This window comes from Coregonus lavaretus (assembly GCF_964263955.1).
Source record: "Coregonus lavaretus genome assembly, chromosome: 1".
NCBI lineage: Eukaryota > Metazoa > Chordata > Actinopteri > Salmoniformes > Salmonidae > Coregonus > Coregonus lavaretus.
This window is the reverse complement of record NC_139988.1, coordinates 90,043,229-90,066,067: the sequence shown is the minus strand read 5'-3', so window position 1 is coordinate 90,066,067 and position 22,839 is coordinate 90,043,229. Positions and strand designations below refer to the sequence as shown.

The 22,839-nt window shown below is 44.1% G+C and overlaps 2 protein-coding genes across 2 annotated transcripts in view; both read left to right on the top strand.

Moving 5' to 3' along the window:
- LOC311118357 (calpain-1 catalytic subunit-like) overlaps positions 1-13,280 on the top strand; it is a gene marked incomplete at both ends in the record, with an annotated part of 18,435 nt that extends 5,155 nt beyond the window's left edge. The window contains 10 exons of the mRNA XM_084157618.1: positions 135-253; positions 1,448-1,581; positions 6,516-6,684; positions 6,992-7,079; positions 7,971-8,052; positions 8,403-8,477; positions 9,976-10,136; positions 12,466-12,635; positions 12,776-12,787; positions 13,065-13,280. Coding sequence (XP_084013744.1) covers positions 135-253; positions 1,448-1,581; positions 6,516-6,684; positions 6,992-7,079; positions 7,971-8,052; positions 8,403-8,477; positions 9,976-10,136; positions 12,466-12,635; positions 12,776-12,787; positions 13,065-13,280 — 1,226 coding nt within the window. The remainder of the gene's footprint in view (positions 1-134; positions 254-1,447; positions 1,582-6,515; positions 6,685-6,991; positions 7,080-7,970; positions 8,053-8,402; positions 8,478-9,975; positions 10,137-12,465; positions 12,636-12,775; positions 12,788-13,064) is intronic.
- The window catches only part of LOC311112527 (calpain-1 catalytic subunit-like), a 60,656-nt gene extending 38,117 nt beyond the window's left edge, over positions 1-22,539 (top strand). Inside the window, exons 12-20 of the mRNA XM_084155664.1 lie at positions 13,411-13,450; positions 17,357-17,422; positions 17,631-17,688; positions 17,876-17,940; positions 18,188-18,256; positions 19,343-19,421; positions 19,532-19,645; positions 19,927-19,985; positions 22,486-22,539. Coding sequence (XP_084011790.1) covers positions 13,411-13,450; positions 17,357-17,422; positions 17,631-17,688; positions 17,876-17,940; positions 18,188-18,256; positions 19,343-19,421; positions 19,532-19,645; positions 19,927-19,985; positions 22,486-22,512 — 577 coding nt within the window. The 3' untranslated portion in view covers positions 22,513-22,539. The remainder of the gene's footprint in view (positions 1-13,410; positions 13,451-17,356; positions 17,423-17,630; positions 17,689-17,875; positions 17,941-18,187; positions 18,257-19,342; positions 19,422-19,531; positions 19,646-19,926; positions 19,986-22,485) is intronic.
- The last annotated feature ends 300 nt before the right edge of the window (positions 22,540-22,839 follow it).

Genomic DNA, 22,839 nt, shown 5'->3' with positions numbered 1-22,839 from the left:
CACTCCCTCTCTCCCTCCCCCTCTTTCTCCCTTCTCTCCGTCCCTCCCTCCCTCCCTCCCCTTCCTTCTCCCCATACTCCCTCTCTCCCTCCCCCTCTTTCTCCCTTCTCTCCGTCCCTCCCTCCCTCCACCAGGTGATTGCTGGCTCCTAGCAGCCATAGCCTCTCTAACACTCAATGAGAGGCTGCTTCACCGAGTGGTCCCTCATGGTCAGTCCTTCCAAGAGGACTACGCTGGGATCTTCCACTTTCAGGTATACACACACACACACACACACACACACTCCATGTATCAATAGTCTATTCTTCCTGTCAGGTTAGATGTAAACAAAACATAATTGCTGGGTTAAAGCATCCTTTAGGGCAGGGGGGTCCAATCCGGCCCGCGGGTGGTTTGAGTAAATAATATAATATGTACTTTAAAATGCATAAAACCAAATCGAAACTGTGTAGAAATGATAATGGAACTATATTCATACAGTTTCTTGACTGTCCAGCTTGCTAATAATCACTAGACAGTCAGGGAGCATCGGAAATTCCAAAAATGATGGAGAGAGGACTATTTTTAGCAAATTTTGATGTCAAGGAAAAATAACCAATTTTCCCTCCCTGCTTTAGGGCCATCGGCAAGGCAATTCCTTTATATTAAATTCACAAACCTTTATTCATCCCTTAGTGGCTGAAATGATTGACCCGTAATGAACATCCTTCTTTTCCTTCTTAAGTGTCCCGAGTGGCGCAGTGGTCTAAGGCGCTGCATCGCAGTGCTAGCTGTGCCACTAGAGATCCTGGTTCGAATCCAGGCTCTGACGTAGCCGGCCGCGACCGGGAGACCCATGGGGCGGCGCGCAATTGGCCCGGCGTCGTCCAGGGTAGGGGAGGGAATGGCCGGCAGGGATGTAGCTCAGTTGGTAGAGCATGGCGTTTGCAACGCCAGGGTTGTGGGTTCGATTCCCACAGGGGGTAGGAAAAAATAAAATAAAAAATAATGTATGCATTCACTAACTGTAAGTCGCTCTGGATAAGAGCGTCTGCTAAATGACTAAAATGTAATGTAAATGTTTGTAGGAGTCAGTTGAACAGGGATCATTAATAATATTCAGTCAATATTTGAATCACTGCTTAGAGTATGAACATTGTGATGGAGCCAATCTTACTATAGATGGACATGTACATCAGGAGACTGATAATATATTATTACTAATCATGTGTATGAGGTCTACTGTGACTTGCGAGACTAAGGGTCTGTCTCAATCCACAAGAATGCTGCCTTTTTGAGTTAGCATTTCTCATTTATGCCATTTAGCAGACTCTTTTATCCAGTTACAGAGGACCTTGAAGGCAGGAAGTTAAGATCACCATTTTTGAATTGAGACAGCTGTGGTCAGTGTTTTTCTACCCAAATGAAGTTGGTTAATCCCTTAAAGCTTGATTGTGGTCCTCTTCAGTTCTGGCAGTTTGGTGAGTGGGTGGACGTGGTGATTGATGACCGGCTGCCAACGAAGGATGGAGAGCTCATGTTCGTTCACTCAGCCGAGGGCAATGAGTTCTGGAGCGCCCTGCTGGAGAAGGCCTACGCCAAGTAAGATGAAGCACCATGATACATACATGGTTTATGCTAAGATACAGCACCATAATACACTGCTCAAAAAAATAAAGGGAACACTTAAACAACACAATGTAACTCCAAGTCAATCACACTTCTGTGAAATCAAACTGTCCACTTAGGAAGCAACACTGATTGACAATAAATGTCAAATGCTGTTGTGCAAATGGAATAGACAACAGGTGGAAATGATAGGCAATTAGCAAGACACCCCCAATAAAGGACTGGTTTTGCAGGTGGTGACCACAGACCACTTCTCAGTTCCTATGCTTCCTGGCTGATGTTTTGGTCACTTTTGAATGCTGGCGGTGCTTTCACTCTAGTGGTAGCATGAGACGGAGTCTACAACCCACACAAGTGACTCAGGTAGTACAGCTCATCCAGGATGGCACATCAATGTGAGCTGTGGCAAGAAGGTTTGCTGTGTCTGTCAGCGTAGTGTCCAGAGCATGGAGGCGCTACCAGGAGACAGGCCAGTACATCAGGAGACGTGGAGGAGGCCGTAGGAGGGCAACAACCCAGCAGCAGGACTGCTACCTCCGCCTTTGTGCAAGGAGGAGCAGGAGGAGCACTGCCAGAGCCCTGCAAAATGACCTCCAGCAGGCTACAAATGTGCATGTGTCTGCTCAAACGGTCAGAAACAGACTCCATGAGGGTGGTATGAGGGCCCGACGTCCACAGGTGGGGGTTGTGCTTACAGCCCAACACCGTGCAGGACGTTTGGCATTTGCCAGAGAACACCAAGATTGGCAAATTCGCCACTGGCGCCCTGTGCTCTTCACAGATGAAAGCAGGTTCACACTGAGCACGTGACAGACGTGACAGAGTCTGGAGACGCCGTGGAGAACGTTCTGCTGCCTGCAACATCCTCCAGCATGACCGGTTTGGGGGTGGGTCAGTCATGGTGTGGGGTGGCATTTCTTTGGGGGGCCGCACAGCCCTCCATGTGCTCGCCAGAGGTAGCCTGACTGCCATTAGGTACCGAGATGAGATCCTCAGACCCCTTGTGAGACCATATTCTGGTGCGGTTGGCCCTGGGTTCCTCCTAATGCAAGACAATGCTAGACCTCATGTGGCTGGAGTGTGTCAGCAGTTCCTGCAAGAGGAAGGCATTGATGCTATGGACTGGCCCGCCCGTTCCCCAGACCTGAATCCAATTGAGCACATCTGGGACATCATGTCTCGCTCCATCCACCAACGCCACGTTGCACCACAGACTGTCCAGGAGTTGGCGGATGCTTTAGTCCAGGTCTGGGAGGAGATCCCTCAGGAGACCATCCGCCACCTCATCAGGAGCATGCCCAGGCGTTGTAGGGAGGTCATACAGGCACGTGGAGGCCACACACACTACTGAGCCTCATTTTGACTTGTTTTAAGGACATTACATCAAAGTTGGATCAGCCTGTAGTGTGGTTTTCCACTTTAATTTTGAGGGTGACTCCAAATCCAGACCTCCATGGGTTGATAAATTTGATTTCCATTGATAATTTTTGTGTGATTTTGTTGTCAGCACATTCAACTATGTAAAAAAAAAAGTATTTAATAAGATTATTTCATTCATTCAGATCTAGGATGTGTTATTTTAGTGTTCCCTTTATTTTTTTGAGCAGTGTACATACATGGTTTATGCTAAGATACAGCACCATAATACATGGTTTATGCTAAGATACAGCACCATAATACATACATGGTTTATGCTAAGATACAGCACCATAATACATACATGGTTTATGCTAAGATACAGCACCATAATACATACATGGTTTATGCTAAGATACAGCACCATAATACATACATGGTTTATGCTAAGATACAGCACCATAATACATGGTTTATGCTAAGATACAGCACCATAATACATCCATGGTTTATGCTAAGATACAGCACCATAATACATACATGGTTTATGCTAAGATACAGCACCATAATACATACATGGTTTATGCTAAGATACAGCACCATAATACATACATGGTTTATGCTAAGATACAGCACCATAATACATACATGGTTTATGCTAAGATACAGCACCATAATACATACATGGTTTATGCTAAGATACAGCACCATAATACATGGTTTATGCTAAGATACAGCACCATAATACATCCATGGTTTATGCTAAGATACAGCACCATAATACATACATGGTTTATGCTAAGATACAGCACCATAATACATACATGGTTTATGCTAAGATACAGCACCATAATACATACATGGTTTATGCTAAGCTACAGCACCATAATACATGGTTTATGCTACGATACAGCACCATAATACATACATGGTTTATGCTAAGATACAGCACCATAATACATACATGGTTTATGCTAAGATACAGCACCATAATACATGGTTTATGCTAAGCTACAGCACCATAATACATACATGGTTTATGCTACGATACAGCACCATAATACATGGTTTATGCTAAGCTACAGCACCATAATACATACATGGTTTATGCTACGATACAGCACCATAATACATGGTTTATGCTAAGATACAGCACCATAATACATACATGGTTTATGCTAAGATACAGCACCATAATACATACATGGTTTATGCTACGATACAGCACCATAATACATGGTTTATGCTAAGATACAGCACCATAATACATACATGGTTTATGCTAAGATACAGCACCATAATACATACATGGTTTATGCTAAGATACAGCACCATAATACATGGTTTATGCTAAGATACAGCACCATAATACTACATACATGGTTTATGCTACGATACAGCACCATAATACATACATGGTTTATGCTACGATACAGCACCATAATACATGGTTTATGCTAAGATACAGCACCATAATACATGGTTTATGCTAAGCTACAGCACCATAATACATGGTTTATGCTAAGATACAGCACCATAATACATACATGGTTTATGCTAAGATACAGCACCATAATACATACATGGTTTATGCTAAGATTCAGCACCATAATACATACATGGTTTATGCTAAGCTACAGCACCATAATACATACATGGTTTATGCTAAGATACAGCACCATAATACATACATGGTTTATGCTAAGATACAGCACCATAATACATACATGGTTTATGCTAAGATTCAGCACCATAATACATACATGGTTTATGCTAAGCTACAGCACCATAATACATACATGGTTTATGCTACGATACAGCACCATAATACATGGTTTATGCTAAGCTACAGCACCATAATACATACATGGTTTATGCTACGATACAGCACCATAATACATGGTTTATGCTAAGCTACCTATTGTTTGTTGCCTACGCCAAGTATGTCAACAAAGGCCTGGTCTGCGTCCCAAGTTCCACCTTATTCCCTATTTAGTGCTTTGAATCAGGACCCATATGTGTGTTGATCATATTAACACTCTCTCTGCCATATAGACTTCATCGTGTATACATCTACAGTGAGCTCCACAAGTATTGGGACAGTGACCCATTTTTTATTGTTTTGGCTCTGTACTCCAGCACTTTGGATTTTGAAATGATTCAATGACTATGAGGTTAAAGTGCAGACTGACTGCTTTAATTTGAGGGTATTTTCATCCATATCGGGTGAACCGTTTAGAAATGACAGCATATTTTGTACATAGTCCCCCCCCATTTTAGGGGAACAGAATGCCACAGATGTCTCAAGTTTTGAGGGAGCGTGCAATTGGCGTGCTGACTGCAGGAAGGTCCACCAGAGCTGTTGCCAGAGAATTTAATCTTAATTTCTCTACCATAAACCGCCTCCAACGTCGTTTTAGAGAATTTGACAGTACGTCCAACCAGCCTCACAACCGCAGACCACGTGTAACCACGCCAGCCCAGGACTTCCACATCTGGCTTCTTCACCTGCAGGATCATCTGAGACCAGCCACCCGGACAGCTGATGAAATTGAGGTGTATTTCTGTCTGTATAAAGCACTTTTGTGAGGAAAAACTCATTCTGATTGGCTGGGCCTTGCTCCCCAGTGGGTGGGCCTTGATCCCAAGTGGGTGGGCCTATGCCCTCCCAGTCCCACCCATGGCTGCGCCCCTTGCCCAGTCATGTGAAATCCATAGATTAGGGCCTAATGAATTTATTTCAATTGACTGATTTCCTTATATGAACTGTAACTCAGTAAAATCATTGAAATTGTTGCATGTTGCATTTATATTTTTGTTCAGTATAGTCAAAAGTTTAGTAGTTGGTCCCATATTCCCAGCACGCAATGATTACATCAAGCTTGTGACTCTACAAAGTTGTTGGATGCATTTGCTGTTTGTTTTGGTTGTGTTTCAGATAATTTTTTGCCCAATACAAATGACTGTATTGTGTATGGTAAATAATGTATTGTGTCATTTTGGAGTCACTTTTATTGTAAGTAATATAATATGTTTATAAACACTTCTACATTAATGTGGATGCTACCCTGATTAACAACGGATAATCCTGAATGGATTATCAGGATTATCCGTAATCATGGTAAAATCCACATTAATGTAATCATTGAGTGCTAGGATATGGGACCAAATACTAAACGTTTAACTACTTTAATACACATACAGTATGAGGGAATTTGTCCCAAAACTTTTGGACTATGTACAAAAAGTGCTGTCATTTCTAAACAGTTCACCCGATATGGATGAAAATACCCTCAAATTAAAGCCGACAGTCTGCACTTTAACCTCGTAGTCATTGTATCATTTCAAATCCAAAGAGCTGGAGTACAGAGCCAAAACAATACTTTTGGATCTCATTGTACGTTACGTGTGTATATCCATGCACTTATATATGTTCATAGATGATGATACTGACCTGATAAATGTGTTTCTACTGTCACCGTCTGGAGGCAGCATCAGAGGGTTTATAGTTGATACTGAACAGATAAATGTGTTTCTACTGTCACTCTCAGGCTGAATGGTTCATACGAGGCTCTGTCTGGAGGCAGCACCACAGAAGGCTTTGAGGACTTCACCGGTGGTGTGTCTGAGATGTACGAGCTCCGTAAGGCTCCACGGGACCTGTACAGGATCATCAGCAAAGCCCTGGACAGAGGCTCCTTGCTGGGCTGCTCCATCGACGTGAGTCCCCTCCTCCTCTGGTCCTGTCAAAAACACCAGGGTTTCATTCATTGGGGCACATCGATTTTAAAATGTTTTTCAACAGAAAAACAAATTCAAGCAGTTGTTTATTGGACATCTCCAGGTAGTCCCTCTCCAATTCTTCAGTTTTGGTGCCTTATGAATACGGCCCTGGGGGATAGTTTGATGTACCTACATTTTTGAACAACGTTATCATGAACTTACATCATTTATAACATTATAGTCAATACATCCTGATATCATGGGGGTCTTGTATTCTTCTGATTTATATATTTTGAAACTACAGATCACCAGTGCCTTTGACATGGAGTCTGTGACGTTCAAGAAGCTGGTGAAAGGTCATGCTTACTCAGTCACCGGCCTGAAGAAGGTAGGTTAAATAGACTAGACCAGGAAGCTTGGTTTTACCCGAGTCTAACTCCGGTGTATCTGGGTCTTCAGACCCTGCTTGGGAACCCTGGTCCAGAGGTAAGTCAGACCCTGGTCTCCCTGGTCAGACCCTGGTCTCCCTGGTCAGACCCTGGTCTCCCTGGTCAGACCCTGGTCTCCCTGGTCAGACCCTGGTCTCCCTGGTCTCCCTGGTCTCCCTGGTCAGACCCTGGTCTCCCTGGTCTCCCTGGTCAGACCCTGGTCTCCCTGGTCTCCCTGGTCTCCCTGGTCAGACCCTGGTCTCCCTGGTCAGACCCTGGTCTCCCTGGTCTCCCTGGTCTCCCTGGTCAGACCCTGGTCTCCCTGGTCTCCCTGGTCTCCCTGGTCAGACCCTGGTCTCCCTGGTCAGACCCTGGTCTCCCTGGTCAGACCCTGGTCTCCCTGGTCTCCCTGGTCAGACCCTGGTCTCCCTGGTCTCCCTGGTCAGACCCTGGTCTCCCTGGTCTGACCCTGGTCTCCCTGGTCAGACCCTGGTCTCCCTGGTCTCCCTGGTCAGACCCTGGTCTCCCTGGTCTCCCTGGTCAGACCCTGGTCTCCCTGGTCAGACCCTGGTCTCCCTGGTCTCCCTGGTCTCCCTGGTCAGACCCTGGTCTCCCTGGTCTCCCTGGTCAGACCCTGGTCTCCCTGGTCAGACCCTGGTCTCCCTGGTCTCCCTGGTCAGACCCTGGTCTCCCTGGTCTCCCTGGTCAGACCCTGGTCTCCTTGGTCTCCCTGGTCAGACCCTGGTCTCCCTGGTCTCCCTGGTCTCCCTGGTCTCCCTGGTCTCTGTCTCTAGTGTTTCTACTGTGTGTTTATTGTTGAACTGCATGTGTCTGATTCTGTCCCGCTCCAGGTAGATTACCAGGGTCAGACGGAGAGGTTGATCAGGGTGAGGAACCCCTGGGGACAGGTGGAGTGGACCGGCGCCTGGAGTGACAAGTGAGCTTAAAATAGAACCCCCTACTAGGTCCACATTCACATCAACATATTTACCACCTAACCTGGCACTAACCCCAGAGTTTCACCACAAACCTAATCTTTTGCTTACACATTCATGAAGTTTCTGTCGTAGATTGTAATAGATTCTGTTTCTCAGGATACTATTGGTCGGTTCTTGTCTCCCTATGTGTAGCTGATTGATTGTTTATTTAATTGGCTGATTGATTGTTTATTTAATTGGCTGATTGATTGTTTATTTAATTGGCTGATTGATTGTTTATTTAATTGGCTGATTGATTGTTTATTTAATTGATCGACTGCTCTGTTCTTAACTCCCTGTCTGTGTCCAGTTCTCCTGAGTGGGATGAGTTGGACCCATCTGAGAGAGAGGACCTGCATCTAAAGATGGAGGACGGAGAGTTCTGGTAAGATGGAGCATGATTACATGCAGAGTTCTCAGTTGTTTGAAATGACCCTGGAATTCTGTAATCTCAGAACCCAGAACCAACGTGTGCTGGTCAGCTTCTTCTACATGTATGTTTCAGAACCAGCGTGTGCTGGTCAGCTTCTTCTACATGTATGTTTCAGAACCAGCGTGTGCTGGTCAGCTTCTTCTACATGTATGTTACGAGAGACCAGGAAATCTGCATCTTCAGCTGCCATTGTGATGAAAATATCATATACACTATATATACAAAAGTATGTGGACACTCCTTCAAATTAGTGGATTCTGCTATTTCAGCCACTCCCGTTGCTGACAGGTGTATAAAATAGAGCACACAGCCATGCAATCTCCATAGACAAACATTTGCAGTAGAATGGCCTTACTGAAGAGCTCAGTAACTTTCAACATGGTACCGTCATAGGATGCCACCTTTCCAACAAGTCAGTTCATCAAATTTCTGCCCTGCAATAGCTGCCCCAATCAACTGTAAGTGCTGTTATTGTGAAGTGGAAACGTCTAGGAGCAACAACGGCTCAGCTGCGAAGTGGTAGGCCACACAAGCTCACAGAACGGGACCGCCGAGTACTGAAGCGCATAGCGCGTAATAATCGTCTGTCCTTTGTTGCAACACTCACTACCGAGTTCCAAACTGCCTCTGGAAGCAACGTCAGCACAATAACTTTTTGTCGGGAGCTTCATGAAATGGGTTTCCATGGCCGAGCAGCCGCACACAAGCCTAAGATCACCATGCGCAATGCCAAGCGTCGGCTGGAGTGGTGTAAAGCTCGCCGCCTTTGGACTCTGGAGCAGTGGAGTGATGAATCACGCCTCGCCATCTGGCTTTCTGACAGACTAATCTGGGTTTGGCGGATGCCAGGAGAACGCTACCTGCCCAATGCATAGTGCCAACTGTAAAGTTTGGTGGAGGATGAATAATGGTTTGGGCAAGGCCCCTTAGTTCCAGTGAAGCTAAATCTTAACGCTACAGCATACAATGACATTCTAGACGATTCTGTGCTTCCAACTTTGTGGCAACAGTTTGGGGAAAGCCCTTTCCTGTTTCAGCATGACAATGCCCCCGTGCACAAAACGAGGTCCATACAGAAATGGTTTGTCGAGATCGGTGTGGAAGAACTTGACTGGCATGCACAGAGCCCTGACCTCAACCCCATCGAACACCTTTGGGATGAATTGGAACGCCGACTGCGAGCCAGGCCTAATCGCCCAACATCAGTGCCCAACCTCACTAATGCTCTTGTGGCTGAATGGAAGCAAGTCCCCGCAACAATGTTCCAACATCTAGTAGAAAGCCTTCCCAGAAGAGTGGAGGCTGTTATAGCAGCAAAGGGGGGACCAACTCCATATTAATGCCCATGATTTTGGAATGAGATGTTCAACGAGCAGGTGTCCACATACTTTTGCCCATGGAGTGTATATGTTTTAAATCGCCCCTAATCACCCCCCCCCCCCGTCGATAGGATGTCATTCCAGGAGTTCCTGAGGCAGTTTTCCCGTCTGGAGATCTGTAACCTGACGGCGGACGCTCTGAGTGAGGACGGCCTCAGCCACTGGAACACCATCAAGTTCCACGGCATGTGGAGACGGGGGAGTACCGCCGGGGGCTGCCGTAACCACCCCAGTGAGTCATAAAACATCGAACATGTCTTCCAGAACACGTAGAATATTTACATTACAACATTAACACCCCATACTGCAGAACATTAACACTCCATACAGCAGAATATTTACACCCCATACTGCAGAATATTAACACCCCATACTGCAGAATATTTACACCCCATACTGCAGAATATTAACACCCCATACTGCAGAACATTAACACCCCATACTGCAGAATATTAACACCCCATACTGCAGAATATTTACACCCCATACTGCAGAATATTAACACCCCATACTGCAGAACATTAACACCCCATACTGCAGAACATTAACACCCCATACTGCAGAACATTAACACCCCATACTGCAGAACATTAACACCCCATCCTGCAGAACATTAACACCCCATCCTGCAGAACATTAACACCCCATACTGCAGAATATTAACACCCCATACTGCAGAATATTTACACCCCATACTGCAGAACATTAACACCCCATACTGCAGAATATTAACAGTAGAATACAAGGGCATGTGGGGAAGAGGGAGTATAGCTGTGGCTTGCCTCAACCACCCCAGTGAGTCAGTCACTATGTTCCCAGAACATCTTACATCTCAGAACAGATAGAATGTTAGCCTGGGTGCAAGGCTCTTTAGCTAACAATCCACTCCTTGTCTTTGGTAATGAAAAGGAGTGGCAAGGAGTGGAATGTTAGTTAAAGAGCCTTGTGCTACTACCCAGACTTCATTTACAGTACAGGAACCGGAGGCTGTCGGAAACAACCCCAGCGAGTCACAGAACCACTTCCAGAACCAACATTCCAGAACGCCTATATTCTAGAGCTTTTACAGTACAGGGGCAGCACAGAATGTGAAAGAGGGAGGGTCAGCACGGCCCGGGGGGCTGTCGGAACCACCCCAGTGAGTCACACAGTTACTAGGACATTATTTACATACCAGAACGCATAGATTAGAACATACCAGAACATGAACATTTATAGTATAGTACAGATACAGCACAGCCAGAGAGGCAGCCAGAACCTTCCCAGTGTCATAGAAACATCTTACATAGAACGTTATACAGGACAGAACAGGAACCATCCCAGTGTCATAGAAACATCTTACATAGAACGTTATACAGTACAGAACAGGAACCATCCCAGTTTCATAGAAACATCTTACATAGAACGTTATACAGGACAGAACAGGAACCATCCCAGTGTCATAGAAACATCTTACATAGAACGTTATACAGGACAGAACAGGAACCACCCCAGTGTCATAGAAACATCTTACATAGAACGTTATACAGGACAGAACAGGAACCACCCCAGTGTCATAGAAACATCTTACATAGAACGTTATACAGGACAGAACAGGAACCACCCCAGTGTCATAGAAACATCTTACATAGAACGTTATACAGGACAGAACAGGAACCACCCCAGTGTCATAGAAACATCTTACATAGAACGTTATACAGGACAGAACAGGAACCATCCCAGTGTCATAGAAACATCTTACATAGAACGTTATACAGGACAGAACAGGAACCATCCCAGTGTCATAGAAACATCTTACATAGAACGTTATACAGGACAGAACAGGAACCACCCCAGTGTCATAGAAACATCTTACATAGAACGTTATACAGGACAGAACAGGAACCATCCCAGTGAGTCACAGTCAACATGAACATTTAGAGTAGGAGCAAAGATCATATTTCAGGTGTTAGTTTTTTCGGGAAAATCACCCCAGAGCTTTTAGAACAGCTACACATGTACATATTACCTCAACTACCTCAACTACCTCGTACCCCTGGTACCCCTCGTACCCCTCGTACCCCTGGTACCCCTCGTACCCCTCGTACCCCTGGTACCCCTCGTACCCCTGGTACCCCTGGTACCCCCGCACATTGACTCGTTACCGGTACTCCTTGTTTATAGCCTCGTTATTGTTATTTTATTGCGTTACTATTTTTAAAAAAAATATTAAGGAAAGAAGTAGAGGGTGCTCAACCTAAAAATGTGTAGACGTCATTGGACAGTAAAAGGCGCTCGCTCACCATAAAAAAATATTTGTTTTATTAGACAAGTTTAAAAGATTGACCTTTCGGCCTTCAATGGCCTTCATTTTTTTTATTTACCACATTACTTTTTAACTCTGCATTGTTGGGAAAGGGCTCGTAAGTAAGCATTTCACGGTAAAGTCTACACCTGTTGTATTCGGCGCATTCGACAAATAAAATGTAATTTGATTTGACCAGATGGGACATCTATAACACTTCGGTTGTATGGATTACCTTAATGCCAGACAAGTAAGCGCCTGCTCCTGTATTGTCCAGACACGTTCTGGATCAACCCCCAGTATAAGATCACTCTGCTGGAAGAGGATGACGACCCTGAGGATGACGAGGTGGCCTGCAGCTTCCTGGTGGCTTTAATGCAGAAGGACAGGAGGAGGTACCGGAAACAGGGGCAGGACATGCACACCATCGGGTTCGCCATCTACGAGGTGAGAAACGAGCTTCGAAAAAGGAGTCTACAGCCACATCTCTGGGAAAAACGCTACACACTCACTACTTTCTGCTGCTCACAGAAATGCATTGTTTTCAAAGTTTAATGTTTCTCCTATTGTATCTTCTGTTTGTGCAGATTCCAGAAGAGGTATGAATAATTTAGGCTCATGTATTTGGGCATTGTGAAAATGATCCAACTTGGGTATGGCTATAAATGCATTATTCCTTTTAAGTGGCACTTATTTACATGAATATGGGCCAGTTTCCCGGACGCAGGTTAAGCCTAATCTTGGACTAAGAAGCATTTTCAATTGAGAATTTCCATTGAACATATTCTTTTGGTCTAGGACTTAACCTGTGTCTGGTAACCTGGACTGCAGCATATGTAGTTGAAGCCATGTCTCTACCTTCCACGTCCTCTGCAGTACAGGGGCTGTCAGAACGTGCACCTAAAGAAAGACTTCTTCCTGACCCACTCATCCTGCGCTCGCTCTGAAACCTTTATCAACCTGAGAGAGGTCAGTAACCGTCTCAGTCTGCCTCCGGGAGAATACCTCATTGTCCCCTCCACTTTTGAGTCTGGCCAGGAGGCCGACTTTGTCCTGCGAGTCTTCACTGAGAAACAGTCAGAGACAGAGTAAGTGTGTGTGTGAGATCCTGTAATTCATTACATATGACATATGGCTTTTCTTATTGGAAGACTTGATATGTGGGTCACCATGCCAGTGTGTGACTGTGTGTATATTTTCATTGTCTGTTTTCTCATTCCAGAGAGCTAGACGATGAAATCTCAGCAGACCTGGAAGATGAGGTGGGTTTTCCTGTATAGTCACTCACTACCGTAACTAATATGGTTAGAAAAGTCAATACCACAACTACTATGGTTAGATAGAACAGTCACTACCATAACTACTATGGTTAGAGAGAACAGTCACTACCATAACTACTATGGTTAAAACAGTCACTACCATAACTACTATGGTTAGAACAGTCACTACCATAACTACTATAGTTAAAACAGTCACTACCATAACTACTATGGTTAGAACAGTCACTACCATAACTACTATGGTTAGATAGTACAGTCACTACCATAACTACTATGGTTAGAACAGTCACTACCATAACTACTATGGTTAGATAGTACAGTCACTACCATAACTACTATGGGTAGATAGTACAGTCACTACCATAACTACTATGGTTAGTACAGTCACTACCATAACTACTATGGTTAGTACAGTCACTACCATAACTACTATGGTTAGAACAGTCACTACCATAACTACTATGGTTAGAACAGTTACTACCATAACTACTATGGTTAGATAGAACAGTCACTACCATAACTACTATGGGTAGATAGAACAGTCACTACCATAACTACTATGGGTAGATAGTACAGTCACTACCATAACTACTATGGTTAGATAGTACAGTCACTACCATAACTACTATGGTTAGTACAGTCACTACCATAACTACTATGGTTAGAACAGTCACTACCATAACTACTATGGTTAGAACAGTTACTACCATAACTACTATGGGTAGATAGAACAGTCACTACCATAACTACTATGGTTAGAGCAGTCACTATTATAACTACTATGGTTAGAACAGTCACTACAATAACTACTATGGTTAGATAGTAGTCACTACCATAACTACTATGGTTAGAACAGTCACTATTATAACTACTATGGTTAGAACAGTCACTACCATAACTACTATGGGTAGATAGTACAGTCACTACCATAACTACTATGGTTAGATAGTACAGTCACTACCATAACTACTATGGGTAGATAGTACAGTCACTACCATAACTACTATGGTTAGATAGTACAGTCACTACCATAACTACTATGGTTAGAGAGAACAGTCACTACCATAACTACTATGGTTAAAACAGTCACTACCATAACTACTATGGTTAGATAGAACAGTCACTACCATAACTACTATGGTTAGATAGTACAGTCACTACCATAACTACTATGGTTAGTACAGTCACTACCATAACTACTATGGTTAGAACAGTCACTACCATAACTACTATGGTTAGAACAGTTACTACCATAACTACTATGGGTAGATAGAACAGTCACTACCATAACTACTATGGTTAGATAGTACAGTCACTACCATAACTACTATGGTTAGTACAGTCACTACCATAACTACTATGGTTAGAACAGTCACTACCATAACTACTATGGTTAGAACAGTTACTACCATAACTACTATGGGTAGATAGAACAGTCACTACCATAACTACTATGGGTAGATAGAACAGTCACTACCATAACTACTATGGTTAGAACAGTCACTACCATAACTACTATGGGTAGAACAGTCACTACCATAACTACTATGGTTAGATAGAACAGTCACTACCATAACTACTATGGTTAGAACAGTCACTACCATAACGACTATGGTTAGAACAGTCACTACCATAACTACTATGGTTAGAGCAGTCACTATTATAACTACTATGGTTAGAACAGTCACTACCATAACTACTATGGTTAGATAGTAGTCACTACCATAACTACTATGGTTAGAACAGTCACTACCATAACTACTATGGTTAGAACAGTCACTATTATAACTACTATGGTTAGAACAGTCACTACCATAACTACTATGGGTAGATAGTACAGTCACTACCATAACTACTATGGTTAGATAGTACAGTCACTACCATAACTACTATGGGTAGATAGTACAGTCACTACCATAACTACTATGGTTAGATAGTACAGTCACTACCATAACTACTATGGTTAGTACAGTCACTACCATAACTACTATGGTTAGATAGTAGTCACTACCATAACTACTATGGTTAGAACAGTCACTACCATAACTATTATGGTTAGAACAGTCACTACCATAACTACTATGGTTAGAACAGTCACTACCATAACTACTATGGTTAGATAGTAGTCACTACCATAACTACTATGGTTAGAACAGTCACTACCATAACTACTATGGTTAGAACAGTCACTATTATAACTACTATGGTTAGAACAGTCACTACCATAACTACTATGGGTAGATAGTACAGTCACTACCATAACTACTATGGTTAGATAGTACAGTCACTACCATAACTACTATGGATAGATAGTACAGTCACTACCATAACTACTATGGGTAGATAGTACAGTCACTACCCTAACTACTATGGGTAGATAGTACAGTCACTACCATAACTACTATGGGTAGATAGTACAGTCACTACCATAACTACTATGGGTAGATAGTACAGTCACTACCATAACTACTATGGTTAGAGCAGTCACTACCATAACTACTATGGTTAGAACAGTCACTACCATAACTACTATGGTTAGAACAGTCACTACCATAACTACTATGGTTAGAACAGTCACTACCATAACTACTATGGTTAGAACAGTCACTACCATAACTACTATGGTTAGATAGAACAGTCACTACCATAACTACTATGGTTAGAACAGTCACTACCATAATGACTATGGTTAGAACAGTCACTACCATAACTACAATGGTTAGAGCAGTCACTATTATAACTACTATGGTTAGATAGTAGTCACTACCATAACTACTATGGTTAGAACAGTCACTACCATAACTATTATGGTTAGAACAGTCACTACCATAACTACTATGGTTAGAACAGTCACTACCATAACTACTATGGTTAGATAGTAGTCACTACCATAACTACTATGGTTAGAACAGTCACTACCATAACTACTATGGTTAGAACAGTCACTATTATAACTACTATGGTTAGAACAGTCACTACCATAACTACTATGGGTAGATAGTACAGTCACTACCATAACTACTATGGTTAGATAGTACAGTCACTACCATAACTACTATGGGTAGATAGTACAGTCACTACCATAACTACTATGGGTAAATAGTACAGTCACTACCCTAACTACTATGGGTAGATAGTACAGTCACTACCATAACTACTATGGGTAGATAGTACAGTCACTACCATAACTACTATGGGTAGATAGTACAGTCACTACCATAACTACTATGGTTAGAGCAGTCACTACCATAACTACTATGGTTAGAACAGTCACTACCATAACTACTATGGTTAGAACAGTCACTACCATAACTACTATGGTTAGAACAGTCACTACCATAACTACTATGGTTAGAACAGTCACTACCATAACTACTATGGTTAGATAGTACAGTCACTACCATAACTACTATGGTTAGATAGTACAGTCACTACCATAACTACTATGGGTAGATAGTACAGTCACTACCATAACTACTATGGTTAGAACAGTCACTACCATAACTACTATGGGTAGATAGTACAGTCACTACCATAACTACTATGGTTAGATAGAACAGTCACTACCATAACTACTATGGTTAGATAGAACAGTCACTACCATAACTACTATGGTTAGATAGTACAGTCACTACCATAACTACTATGGTTAGATAGTACAGTCACTACCATAACTACTATGGCTAGATAGTACAGTCACTACCATAACTACTATGGTTAGAACAGTCACTACCATAACTACTATGGTTAGAACAGTCACTACCATAACTACTATGGTTAGATAGAACAGTCACTACCATAACTACTATGTACACCCTGGCCTTCTGATTAAATGGTTTGAAAGGAATATCACAGACTCACCTTTTGGAATCACCTGTTGTCTTCTAGGATGACATCAGTGAAGATGACATCGACGACTCATTCAAATCCATGTTTGCTCAGCTTGCAGGAGAGGTAGGCTTCCATTATTTGTCTGTCAACTGTTAGCTTCCTTAGAGATTTCCATCGTAGGAATATCATCTGTGCTATATCTAATTCAGCTAACAAATATGCTTGAACTAATTTGTTCCAAGGTTATTTAAAGGATGGACCTCCAAGATTTTCTAAACCTATGCTATGTCTAAGCCATGTTTTTTTCCTCAATCGCCCTTCTGTGTTTTAGGACATGGAGATTTCTGTCCGCGAGCTTAGGACCATCCTGAACAGAGTAGTGACTAGACGTGAGTACAGCAGTTTCCTTTGGTTTGAACCCCCAATGTCCTGATAGCCAAACCCCAACCCCAGGACAGCCCACCATTGGTGTAAGCCCCCCCCTTCTCATGAGGACAGGAGGTGTAGTCTTGTGGGTTCTGCTGTAGGGAAGACTCAGATCATCAGTTTGACTGTTTGTTTGTTGTGTGATTTCAGACAAAGACCTGAAGACAGACGGCTTCAGTATTGAGTCCTGTAGGACCATGGTCAACCTTATGGATGTATCCTTTTCACGTTGTTTTCCCCCACACCCGTATTCTGGACAGGACTCACCCGCCCCTTGCTAATTCTGAAGAGTTGGGATTGGCCAGTGGTCTTTGATTTGACAGCCCTCCTGCGAATCAGCTTCCTTTATATGCTGTCTGTGTTGAACAGGGTCTCCACACTAGCAGCATGTTTCTGATTGACTGACTGAAGACTTTCCATTTTATTTATTTTTTACATTCCCTGACTCAACAATCCCCCCAGAAGGATGGCACTGCCCGTCTTGGCCTGGTAGAGTTCCAGATCCTCTGGAATAAGATCAGGAAGTGGCTGGTAAGGCCTGGCTTGTATCCCAAATGGCACCCTATTCCCAATAGAGTGCACTACGACAACAGAGATCTATCTGGGTTAGGGTTACCCTGGACAATTAGGATTTGGGACATACACCTAGTTCTTCTATAACCATGTACTGCAGTTGGTGAGAGCTGAGGGGACTGTATTTCCTTAGGGCCCAGTTTGTATCTGGGCTTGACGGTGCACAAAACAGATCAATTAATATGACTCTGCATTAATCTACAGCCTTTTGTACAACTGCAATAACAGGACTAACACAGCGTATGCACTGAGTCGGCAGTTTCTTAGGTACACCCCCCCCTCCGTTCACAAAAATGGTTCGCTCCTACAGACAGTGAGTCACCTGGCCGTGGCTTGCTGTATAAAGCAGGCAGACAGGCATCGAGGCATTCAGTTACTGTTCGATTGATACGTTAGAATGGGCGAAACGAGTGACCTAAGCGACTTTGAGTGTGGCATGATCGTCGGTGCCAGGCACGCCGGGTCCAGTGTGTCAGAAACGGCCGACCTCCTGGGATTTTCACGCACGACAGTGTCTAGGGTTTACAGAGAATGGTGTGACAAACAAAACATCCATTCAGCGTCAGTCCTGTGGGGGAAAACAGCTCATTGATGAGAGGGGTCGAAGGAGAATGGCAAGAATCATGCAAGCTAACAGGCGGGCCACAGACAGCCAAATAACAGCGCAGTACAACAGCGGTGTGCAGAACGGCATCTCGGAATGCATAACTCGTCCATCCTTGTCACGGATAGGCTATTGCAGCAGACGACCACACCGGGTTCCATCTATAGAGAATATGATATCTGTGTGTTTATCGGTAGGTCATCTGTAGAGAATATATCTGTGTGTTTATCGGTAGGTCATCTATAGAGAATATGATATCTGTGTGTTTATCGGTAGGTCATCTATAGAGAATATGATATCTGTGTGTTTATCGGTAGGTCATCTGTAGAGAATATGATATCTGTGTGTTTATCGGTAGGTCATCTATAGAGAATATGATATCTGTGTGTTTATCTGTAGGTCATCTATAGAGAATATGACATCTGTGTGTTTATCGGTAGGTCATCTATAGAGAATATGACATGGACAAGTCCGGGTCCATGAGCTCCTATGAGATGCGACTTGCTGTGGAGTCTGCAGGTATAGTTGTCTAAACACACACACACACACACACATACACATACACACACACACACACACACACACACACACACACACACACACTACTGACTCTGTCATCTCCCTCATAGGTTTTAAACTGAACAACAGACTGAATCAGGTCCTAGTGGCTCGCTACGCTGAGAACGAGGCCATAGACTTTGACAACTTCATCTGCTGTTTGGTCAAACTGGAAGCCATGTTTAGTAAGTACTGTACTGTTAGTTAATCAAGATGGATGTGCTGTGTGTAGACCTAATGCACGCTAAACCAGTTACCTGGGCAGTGTTCATTAGGGCGTGCAACCGAAAATGCTTTAAAACCTTTTTCTTATTGCACAAGTCTAGGTAGTCCCTTCTTGTTTGTATGTTTTCTTCCATTTGGTGCCTAATCGACATGACCCTGGTCACATGACCCTGGTCACATGACCCTGCTCATATCCTGTCAAAGTTATCATTCATGATAAATGTACTTACTATTTTTACAGGATCTTTCCAGCAGCTGGACAAAGAGGGTGAAGGAGTGGCTGAGATGAACATCACTGAGGTGGGTCCTTTATCTGAGATGAACATCACTGAGGTGGGTCCTTTATCTGAGATGAACATCACTGAGGTGGGTCCTGTATCTGAGATGAACATCTCTGAGGTGGGTCCTGTATCTGAGATGAACATCTCTGAGGTGGGTCCTGTATCTGAGATGAACATCTCTGAGGTGGGTCCTGTATCCGAGATGAACATCTCTGAGGTGAGTCCTGTATCTGAGATGAACATCTCTGAGGTGGGTCCTGTATCTGAGATGAACATCGCTGAGGTGGGTCCTGTATCTGAGATGAACATCTCTGAGGTGGGTCCTGTATCTGAGATGACCATCTGAGGTGGGTCCTGTATCTGAGATGAACATCACTGAGGTGGGTCCTGTATCTGAGATGAACATCACTGAGGTGGGTCCTGTATCTGAGATGAACATCTCTGAGGTAGGTCCTTTATCTGAGATGAACATCACTGAGGTGGGTCCTTTATCTGAGATTAACATCACTGAGGTGGGTCCTGTATCTGAGATGAACATCTCTGAGGTGGGTCCTGTATCTGAGATGAACATCACTGAGGTGGGTCCTTTATCTGAGATGAACATCACTGAGGTGGGTCCTGTATCTGAGATGAACATCACTGAGGTGGGTCCTGTATCTGAGATGTACATCTCTGAGGTGGGTCCTGTATCTGAGATGAACATCACTGAGGTGGGTCCTGTATCTGAGATGAACATCACTGAGGTGGGTCCTGTATCTGAGATGAACATCACTGAGGTGGGTCCTTTATCTGAGATGAACATATCTGAGGTGGGTCCTGTATCTGAGATGAACATCTCTGAGGTGGGTCCTGTATCTGAGATGAACATCTCTGAGGTGGGTCCTGTATCTGAGATGAACATCTCTGAGGTGGGTCCTGTATCTGAGATGAACATCACTGAGGTGGGTCCTGTATCTGAGATGAACATCTCTGAGGTGGGTCCTGTATCTGAGATGAACATCTCTGAGGTGGGTCCTGTATCTGAGATTAACATCACTGAGGTGGGTCCTGTATCTGAGATGAACATCTCTGAGGTGGGTCCTGTATCTGAGATGAACATCTCTGAGGTGGGTCCTGTATCTGAGATGAACATCTCTGAGGTGGGTCCTGTATCTGAGATGAACATCACTGAGGTGGGTCCTGTATCTGAGATGAACATCTCTGAGGTGGGTCCTGTATCTGAGATGAACATCTCTGAGGTGGGTCCTGTATCTGAGATGAACATCACTGAGGTGGGTCCTGTATCTGAGATGAACATCACTGAGGTGGGTCCTGTATCTGAGATGAACATCACTGAGGTGGGTCCTATATCTGAGATGAACATCACTGAGGTGGGTCCTGTATCTGAGATGAACATCACTGAGGTGGGTCTTTGTATCTGAGATGAAAATCTCTGAGGTGGGTCCTGTATCTGAGATGAACATCACTGAGGTGGGTCCTGTATCTGAGATGAACATCACTGAGGTGGGTCCTGTATCTGAGATGAACATCATTGAGGTGGGTCCTGTATCTGAGATGAACATCACTGAGAGATGAACATCTCTGAGGTGGGTCCTGTATCTGAGATGAACATCACTGAGGTGGGTCCTGTATCTGAGATGAACATCACTGAGGTGGGTCCTGTATCTGAGATGAACATCACTGAGGTGGGTCCTGTATCTGAGATGAACATCACTGAGGTGGGTCCTGTATCTGAGATGAACATCTCTGAGGTGGGTCCTGTATCTGAGATGAACATCACTGAGGTGGGTCCTGTATCTGAGATGAACATCTCTGAGGTGGGTCCTGTATCTGAGATGAACATCAGTGAGGTGGGTCCTGTATCTGAGATGAACATCACTGAGGTGGGTCCTGTATCTGAGATGAACATCTCTGAGGTGGGTCCTGTATCTGAGATGAACATCACTGAGGTGGGTCCTGTATCTGAGATGAACATCTCTGAGGTGGGTCCTGTATCTGAGATGAACATCTCTGAGGTGGGTCCTGTATCTGAGATGAACATCACTGAGGTGGGTCCTGTATCTGAGATGAACATCTCTGAGGTGAGTCCTGTATCTGAGATGAACATCTCTGTGGTGGGTCCTGTATCTGAGATGAACATCGCTGAGGTGGGTCCTGTATCTGAGATGAACATCACTGAGGTGGGTCCTGTATCTGAGATGAACATCTTTGAGGTGGGTCCTGTATCTGAGATGAACATCACTGAGGTGGGTCCTGTATCTGAGATGAACATCACTGAGGTGGGTCCTGTATCTGAGATGAACATCTCTGAGGTGGGTCCTGTATCTGAGATGAACATCACTGAGGTGGGTCCTGTATCTGAGATGAACATCTCTGAGGTGGGTCCTGTATCTGAGATGAACATCACTGAGGTGGGTCCTGTATCATTCTCTACAAACAACCATGCATTTTAGCAGCCTGTGGTCTAGTGTCTAACTTCTCTCTCTCTCTCTCTCTCTCTCCCCCCTGTATGTATTTAGTGGCTGTATATGACCATGTGTGGTTGAAGAGGACCAGTGTTCTCCCAGGAGAGGGACAGACCGAACAGCCGGCGTGCCCGGCGTGCCTCTTCACTGGGGTCATATAGACCTACTGTAGCCTCTTCCCTGGAACCATGAAGACCTTCCTAGCCAATATCTTCCTCTGCCTGATCTCAACTATAGGGCTGCCCTGTACTGTGCTGACTCAGATATTTTATTTCCACATTGTCCTTTCCATCACGGTTCCAGCTACTATGGTGAACGCCCAACCAGCCCAGGTCAGCCCAGTTCAGCCCAGCCAGCCCAGGTCAGCCCAGTTCAGCCCAACCAGCCCAGGTCAGCCCAGTTCAGCCC